Genomic DNA, 9,146 nt, shown 5'->3' with positions numbered 1-9,146 from the left:
ACTTACCTTTCTGTCTTCCAACAGTAGGACCTGAGGGAACTAAGTATAAAATGTGTTTGTCTGCATTCACTGGAACAGGTAATAGGAAAGAAAGTTGCTTTAACTAACCAATACCTATGCAAATGGAAAAACATTTCACTATACAGAGTTAAGTTATTTTCTAATTCCAGTGACTCTTGGACAAAAGGAAACTAAAAATGGCCATAGTTTTATGCTAAAGAAAATGATATACAGTAGGAGCAATGAGGAATATATATCACAATGTGCTCTCAGAAATTTCTTTCTCATGAATTTTAGCAAATAAAGCAGAGATTCTTATGTCAGACAGAGAGTTTTGATTTGATGTAGACATTTTTGACCAATGACATGATCTTGTAGCCTAGCCCATGAAGCAATGTCAGTAAAATTTGGTACTTAAACATTTTAAATAATTCAATGTACTTATAGCAAGAAATTGTGCCATTATAAGGCTACATTCTCTCTCAAAATACACAAGAACTTCAGACAAGGCGAGTCATAGTATTTTTATAAAATTGAGTTGATTTGGGTTACTAGGGAGTAACATTGAAGATATGGTTTTCCTGTCTTAGGAAAATATTTTGTTCTGCACAGAGAATAAGCAGTTTCAAAGCAAATTGGAAAAGTAAAGTGTGAACCTGAAATATAAAAATGTAAAAAGAAGTAATATGTACTGGATAGAAATATATCATGTGTGGCTCTGGAGTGGTGTGTTACCTTAACTAAGACACTTTATTTCTCTCTGTGTGCTATTTATCAATGATTATAGATATAGAATGACAAAGATATAGAATGGACAAAGAAGAATGACACTGACTGAGGACCTCTGTGCTTGCTGAACACAGAGTCTGTTTAGGTCCATCTTCAGAATTGTCCTATAAAGTTGTGGGAATTAAGTTAGCTGAGGCTCAGACAATTTGTTTATTGGTCTTGGGCTGTCTGTCTACAAGACTTTTTTAAAGGGTCCCTGAAATGTAACTTTTGCAAAAATAAATTCAGGACCCTGACATTGACACATTTACATATAGCAGATTCTGTAAGTTGAGATTTTTTTTTCCTTTTAAGTCTATGAATGTCAGAAATATGATTCTTAAAATAACCAAGAGAAGCATTCATTGTAGGCCCAGTTGCAGTCTCAGGGACAATATTCTCCAAGCTATAATATAACCAAAGGGTGTTGTTTCATATAACTTTGGTGCATTAAGTAAAGTCCATACCCAAGAAAGAAATCTGTTGGGTATCAACAAAAAGAGACCCTGAGTTCCAGCTTCTGTGATCCATGTCCTAAAAGCTTCAAGTTCCAGATTTATAGGATATTGAAATTAACTGTTGGTTTCTATTGTCTACCAAAATGTCAGCTTTTAGTTTAGAAAGAAAAATAGGTGTTGTAGCTATCATCAAAATATCTTTATCATTCTCTGAGCTCTAATTCATACAGCATAGAATCAACATGCTTATGTGTCTCTCTACAAAATTACTGGCCCATACAATACATTAACAGAGCTAGCACTGTTTGTATAGCACTTGCTATTTGAAACACACCTCTTAGGAGGACTGGTTGGTACTTTTCCTCCCCTGAATTTAGACCTGGATTAAATGAAGAAATGAGGAAAGTGTCCTATGAGACTCTGTTCTCTTAATTTCCAAGCCACATATACTAAAGACTGATTTTTGAACTGAACTGGCTACCTTTTATGAGTATCACGCTAATCTACTTTTCAGGCAATGCTTTCATTCATTTCATCAGACAGATAAAATGTTGAAAGCCACTATGCAATAGTCACTATGTAAGGGTACAGAGAAAGGATGATTCATCAGGTAATACCCTATCCCTAAATCGGTAAACAACTGTCCTGATTTTCCCAGGGCTTCAGTTCAGTCGCTCAGTTATGTCCGACTTGTAGGGCTTCTGTTTTAAAATCAGGACAATCTCCAGCATAAAATGAAAAACTCAAAAGTCAGATGATAGAGCCAAATATAAACAAATGATAAAATATGCAAAACTTTTCTAGTATCAGCACCTTGGTAAAAGTCAAAATAAGTTAGAAAAATAAATGCTAGGCATTCTGCAATCACAGCTATGATTTATGCTAGGTTTATATCTGGGGATGTGAGCTTATTATTGAATTCAAGATCAAATATTAACATTAAATGTGCACTGCCTCCAAAGCCTGGAATAATTTTGATGCCATTACCTAAATGAAGCAGGTTACTGTCTGGGGCTGTTTTGACTTCTTAACTAGTATTCTATTCATACATGTACTCCTCCTTGCACTGTTTACTCACCCAGAGCATCTTGTATGAATTCTAGAAACATACCTAATCCTGCCATTCTCACTGGCTTCTTTGTCTCAGAAAAAAATGGAAGCTCCTATCATAGTATATTAGTTCCTACACAAATGCCCTAATGTTCTACTTATCAAGAACCCTGATTTCATTGGTATTGTTCTGAGAAACAAAACAGATATTCCATTTTACCTGTTGTTCACTCTGAGTTGAAAATTCTTTAACCAGACTTTCTTTAATATTGCCTACTGGTTTTATTATTAATATTGCCTACTGGGTTTATTTATTTATTCATTTTTTCAGTTCTGTCATATATATCTTTATTTCTTTACCCTAGTTATTTTTATTTTTAGTACTAACCATTATATAACAACAGATAGCAACATTGAGTTTGTTGCTTTATTGTTTTTTCACTTACTAAAATTTAACTTTTGGTTGTAGAATTGTGTTTTAATTAACAAAGCAGCTCACTGCCTAGCAGTACTGCTGTAAAATAAAAAGTAAGTGAATATTGTTTGAAGGAATGAGTGTACTTTAATGATGGTGACTACTCTTTGTTCTTACCTGTTAGGTCATTATTTTTTATTTCTAGAAATTTAAAAAAAGCAGAAGATATCTAGGATTGCCTCTCAGTTCAGTTCAATTCAGTTGCTTAGTCGTTTCTTACTCTTTGTGACCCCATGGACTGCAGCACGCCAGGCCTCCCTGTCCATCACCAACTCCTAGAGCTTGATCAAACTCATGTCCATCCTGTTGGTGATGCCATCCAACCATCTCACCCTCTGCCATCCCCTTCTCTTCCTACCTTCAGTCTTTGCCAGCATCAGGGTCCTTTTCAATGAGTCAATTCTTCATATCAGTTGACCAAAATATTGGCATTTCAGCTTCAGCATCAGTCCTTCCAATGAATATTCAGGACCGATTTCTTTGAGGATTGACTGATTTGATGTCCTTGCAGGCCAAGGGACTCTCAAGAGTCTTTTCCAACAACACTGTTCAAAAGCATCAATTCTTCGGAGGTCAGCTTTCCTTTATAGTCCAACTCTCACATCCATACATGACTACTGGAAAAACCATAGCTCTGACTAGACGGATTTTTGTCTGCAAAGTAATGTCTCTTCTTTTTAATATGCTAGGTTGGTCTAGGTTGGTCATTGGAGAAGGCAATGGCACCCCACTCCAGTACTCTTGCCTGGAAAATCCCATGGATGGAGGAGCCTGGTAGGCTGTAGTCCATGGGGTTGCTAAGAGTCGGACACGACTGAGTGACTTCCCCTTCATTTTTCACTTTCATGCATTGGAGAAGGAAATGGCAACCCACTCCAGTGTTCTTGCCTGGAGAATCCCAGGGACGAGGGAGCCTGGTGGGCTTCTGTCTATGGCATCACACAGAATCGGACACGTCTGAAGTGATTTAGCAGGTTTGTCATAGCTTTTCTTTCAAGGAGTAAGCATCTTTTAATTTCAAGGCTATAGTCACCACCTGCAGTGATTTTGGAGCCCAAAATAATAAAGTCTGTCACTGTTTCCATTGTTTCTCCATCCGTTTGCCTTGAAGTGATGGGACCAGATGCCGTGATTTTAGTTTTTGAATGTTGAGTTTTAGGTCAGCTTTCTCACTCTCTTCTTTCACTTTCATCAAGAGCCTCTTTAGTTCTTCTTCACTTTCTGCCATAAGGGTGGTGTCATCTGCATACCTGAGGTTATAGATATTTCTCCTGGCAATCTTGATTTCAGCTTATGCTTCATCCAGCCTGGCATTTCGCATGATGTACTCTGCATATAAGTTAAATAAGCAGGGTGACAAGATATAGCCTTGACATACTCCTTTATCAATTTGGGATCAGTCTGTTGTTCCATGTCCCATTCTAACTATTGCTTCTTGCCCTGAATACAGATTTCTAAGTAAGCAGGTAAGGTGGTCTCATATTCTCATCTCCTAAGGAATTTTCCAGTTTGTTATGATCTACACAGTCAATGGATTTGATGTAATCTATAAAGCAGAAGTGGAGAAGGCAATGGCACCCCACTCCAGTACTCTTGGCTGGAAAATCCCATGGACAGAGGAGCCTGGTGGGCTGCAGTCCATGGGGTCACTAACAGTTGGATATGACTGAGCGACTTCACTTTCACTTTTCTCTTTCATGCATTGGAGAAGGAAATGGCAACCCACTCCAGTACTCTTGCCTGGAGAATCCCAGGGGGAGCCTGGTGGGCTGCTGTCTATGGGGTCTCACAGAGTCTGACACGACTGAAGTGACTTAGCAGCAGCAGCATAAAGCAGAAATAGATGTTTTTCTGGAATTATCTTCCTTTTATGAAGATCCAACAGATATTGACAATTTGATTTCTGGTTTTTCTGCCTTTTCTAAATCTAGCTTGAGCTTATGACATTTCATGGTTCACCTACTGTTGAAGCCTGGCTTGGAGAATTTTGATCATTATTTTGATAGTGTGTGAGATGAGTGAAATTATGTGGTGGTTTGAAGATTCTTTGGCATTGCCCTTCTTTGGGTTAGGAATGAAAATTGACCTTTTCCAGTCCTGTGGCCACTGCTGAGTTTTCCAAATTTGCTGGCATATTGAGTGCAGCACTTTCACAGCATCATCTTTTAGCATTTGAAATAGCTCAACTGGAATTCCGTCACATCCACTCTGTTCGTTGTGATGCTTCCTAAGGCTCACTTGCCTTCATATTCTAGGATGTCTGGCTCTAGGTGAGTGATCACACCATCATGGTTATCTGGGTCATGAAGATCTTTTTGTACAGTTCTTCTGTGTATTCTTTCCACCTCTTCTTAATATGTTATGTTTGTTAGGTCCATAATTTTCTGTCCTTTATTGAGCCTATCTTTGCATGAAATGTTCCTTTGGTATCTCTAATTTTTTTGAAGAAGTATCTAGTCTTTCCCTTTCTATTGTTTTCCTCTATTTCTTTACATTAATCACTGGGCACGGCTTTCTTATCTCTCCCTGCTATTCTTTGGAACTCTGCATTCAAATGGGTATATCTTTCCTTTTCTCCTTTGCCTTTTGCTTTTCTTCTTTTCATAGCTATTTGTAAGGTCTCTTCAGACAACCATTTTGCCTTCTTGCATTTCTTTTTCTTGAGGATGGTCTTGATCATTGCCTCTTGTACAATGTCATGAACCTCCATCCATAGTTCTTCAGGCACTCTGTCTATCGGATCTAATCCCTTGAATCTATTTCTCATTTCCACTGTCTAATTGTAAGGGATTTGATTTCGGTTATACCTGAATGGTCTAGTGGTTTTCCCTACTTTCTTCAATTTCAGTCTGAATTTGGCGATAAGGAGCTATTTGGCAATAAGGATCTCCTCTAGCAACAACGATATTGTGTACCTCTTTTGTGACACTATGCATTTTTTATTGCTAGCATTTGCCAACTAAACAGATATAAACATTTTTTCCCCATTTCTCTACGCTAAGTTTTTTTTTTCTCACAATATTATTCATGCTGTCCAAAGTTACATGAACTAACAGTTGATTTTAAGTTATGAAACAGGAATAATTGCAACAAACCATTAATTCTTGTTCCTTACTGTTTAAAAGAGTAATAGCCCAATCAACATTATCTAAATCTTTGACATAACATGGCATTAAGAGTCTTCTTCAGATAGAAGAACACAAAAGAAAGCACACAGTCTATCTGTCGCTTAAGCTGTGTAAATGAAGTATGCTGCTGCTAAGTCGCTTCAGTCGTGTCCGACTCTGTGAGACCCCATAGACAGCAGCCCACCAGGCTCCCCCATCCCTGGGATTCTCCAGGCAAGAACACTGGAGTGGGGTGCCATTGCCTTCTCCAAATGAGGTATAAAACATACATTAAAAATAAAAGAAGTATACTGCATTCACAGTTTATATGTGTTTGAGAAACTGAGTGAAGGAATGTACAAATGGTCATAACTAACATGAAAGTGAAAGAAAGTCGCTCAGTCGTGTCCGACTCTTTGCGACCCCATGGACTGTAGCCTACCAGGCTCTTTCGTCCATGGGATTTTCCAGGCAAGAATACTGGAGTGGGTTGCCATTTCTTTCTCCAGGCGATCTTCTCAACCCAGGGATTGAACCTGTGTCTCCCGCATTGTAGGCAGACGCTTTACCATCTGAGCCACCAAGGATGTCCCCATAATTAACATGACGCATAGAGAAAAAGAAGCTATAAAATGTTGGAGGCCTCTGCCTGTCAGCCTCTGTTACTACAGGCACTCCCCACACATCCCAGTGGTGATTGCCATGTTATGTCCCTCTCCCTGGCCTGAATGAGCATGTGAGCCCTAATCAGACTGCTGCTTTCATCACATCTTGTCTGGGTGGGTAACAGACGCCAGAAGGCACTGTACAAGCAGAGGTAGGGCCTAAATCGAAGCTGAGCTCCAGGAGCTGTGTGACCAAAGAAAAGGAAGGAAATTCTCTGGTGCAGCTGCAGGCCAGGCTGAGTGTGTGTGCTCAGTTATGTCTGACTCTTTGTGACCCTATGGACTGTAGCCCATCAAGCTTCTCTGTCCATGGGATTTTCCAGGTAGAATACTGGAGTGGGTTACCATTTCCTCCTTGGGGAGATCTTCCCAAAGCAGGGATCGAAATTGTGTCTCCTGTGTTACAAGATTATTTGCCGCTTGAGTCACTGGGGAAGCTCATAAAATATTGTTGTTCTTCAGTCTCTAAGTTGCATCTGACTTGAGTTACACATAAAAATTCCCAAGGAAAAGTGTAGACAGAAAAAGTTGGAAGAGTTTCCAGAAAGGAAAGTTTATTCATTTTTACCTCTTCTTGATTTTTAAAATTCTAAGTAATATATTACTTTTCTTGCTTTAAACAGTCAAGTCTAAAGACAGTAAGCTACAAACCAAAAGCAGTTTTTTGGTCATACCCTTTTTCAAGTGAGAGTTCCCTGGTGGCTCTTATGGTAAAAAGCGTCTGCCTACAATGCGGGAGACCTGCGTTCGATCCTGGGTGGGGAAGATCCCTTGAAGAAGGCAATGGCGACCCACTCCAGTACTCTTGCCTGGAAAATCCCATGGAGGGAGGAGCCTGGTAGGCTACAGTCCAAGGGGTGGCAAAGAGTCAGACACGACTGAGCTACTTCACTTTAACTTTCTTCCAAGTGAAAGTTTTTCAGTTGCTAGGACTCTACTGCCATCTACTGTGTGGCAAATTAAGTAAAGAAAAATAGTAACTATCTTCTCCAGTTTCAGTATGCTTTGATCTATACGAAATTAAGCCAAATCTTTTTCAAAAGAGCAATGATTACACTGTTGTGTTGAATAAGGCATGGTACACAAAGCAACACATTTACTAATTAGGAAACTTGAAATATTTAAACAACTAGAAGTTTGAAGTAGCCACACAGGCTCAAAAACAGGGCTAATAGAAGACCTAGAATTTAAGCATATAGAAGGCCCTGAGTCACATAAGTCAATTACTTTGGTGAATATGTTGTAGCAACCTGACAGACACTGGGAAAGCAGAGATTTGTGTGACTTGTTAAATTGTGAGTGATGAGCCTGGCTAGGAGTTATACAGAAATGAATGCTTTAGTTACCTTGCTTATTTTTGCTGGCTATTATACTAGATTTTAAACTAAAGATCACTTGATAAGATACTTACCAGAGAAAAATGGAAGTGAAGCATTCAATTCAGATATTGAAATTGATTCAACAAAAGTTTCAGTATTGAAGGAAAAACAATTCATTCTAAGTAAACATTAATAAATGTTCCTTTTTATGCTCCTGTTTTGTTTCATTTCATGTTTTATGCTCTTTTTCTTTTTTGTCTTTGTTAGTCTTTCAAGAGAGTTAAAGCAATACGTTTTCATGGAGAAATGGAATCAAACTTCCAATGATTTCATTTTGTTGGGGTTGTTCCTCCCAAATCAAACTGGTCGGCTTCTCCTACTTCTTATCATCCTCATATTCTTTCTAGCCTCTGTGGGTAACTCAGCCATGATTTATCTCATACGTTTGGATCCCCGGCTCCACACACCTATGTACTTTCTCCTCAGCCAGCTCTCCCTCATGGATCTAATGTACCTCTCCACTACCGTCCCCAAGATGGTGTTCAACTTTCTCTCTGGCCAGAAAGGCATCTCCTACCTGGGATGTGGAGTGCAATCTTTCTTCTTCCTGACCATGGCATGCTCTGAAGGCTTACTCCTGGCCTCAATGGCCTACGATCGTTATGTGGCTATCTGTCACCCCCTGCACTATTGTATCTGCATGAGCAAAAGGATGTGTATGAAGATGATTATGGGATCTTGGATCTTGGGGTCTCTCAACTCCCTGGCACACACAGTCTATGCCCTCCATATTCCTTACTGCCAGTCCAGGGCCATTGATCACTTCTTCTGTGATGTCCCAGCTATGTTGCCTCTGGCCTGTATGGACACCTGGGTCTATGAGTACATGGTTTTTGTGAGCACAAGCCTCTTTCTCCTCCTTCCTTTCCTTGGCATCACTGCTTCCTATGGCCGAGTTCTTTTTGCTGTCTACCGTATGCGTTCAAAAGATGGAAGAAAAAAGGCCTTTACCACCTGTTCAACACATTTAACTGTAGTGACATTTTACTATGCACCTTTTGTCTACACTTATCTTCAGCCCAGGAATCTCCGCTCACCAGCAGAAGATAAAATTTTGGCAGTCTTTTACACCATCCTCACTCCCACGCTCAATCCCATTATCTACAGTCTGAGGAATAAGGAAGTCCTGGGGGCCATGACAAGAATGTTTGGGATATTCTCTTTTACAAAGTAATAATTATGGCTCTCTTTACCCTCTTTTATTCCCTCTTTCTATGGTGATTAGAATACCCTAGAGCACTACT

General features: G+C 39.4%; 1 protein-coding gene across 1 annotated transcript; it reads left to right on the top strand.

Moving 5' to 3' along the window:
• Window positions 1–8,014: 8,014 nt before the first annotated feature.
• On the top strand, window positions 8,015–9,146 carry LOC133252027 (olfactory receptor 2L13-like). Its single transcript, XM_061424783.1, has one exon. It carries the CDS (start codon window positions 8,039–8,041, stop codon window positions 9,074–9,076), a length of 1,038 nt encoding a protein of 345 aa, XP_061280767.1. The 5' UTR covers window positions 8,015–8,038; the 3' UTR covers window positions 9,077–9,146.

This window comes from Bos javanicus, chromosome 7 (genome assembly GCF_032452875.1).
Source record: "Bos javanicus breed banteng chromosome 7, ARS-OSU_banteng_1.0, whole genome shotgun sequence".
NCBI lineage: Eukaryota > Metazoa > Chordata > Mammalia > Artiodactyla > Bovidae > Bos > Bos javanicus.
Note: the sequence above shows the minus strand (reverse complement) of the source record. Positions and strands in the feature narration are given on the sequence as shown.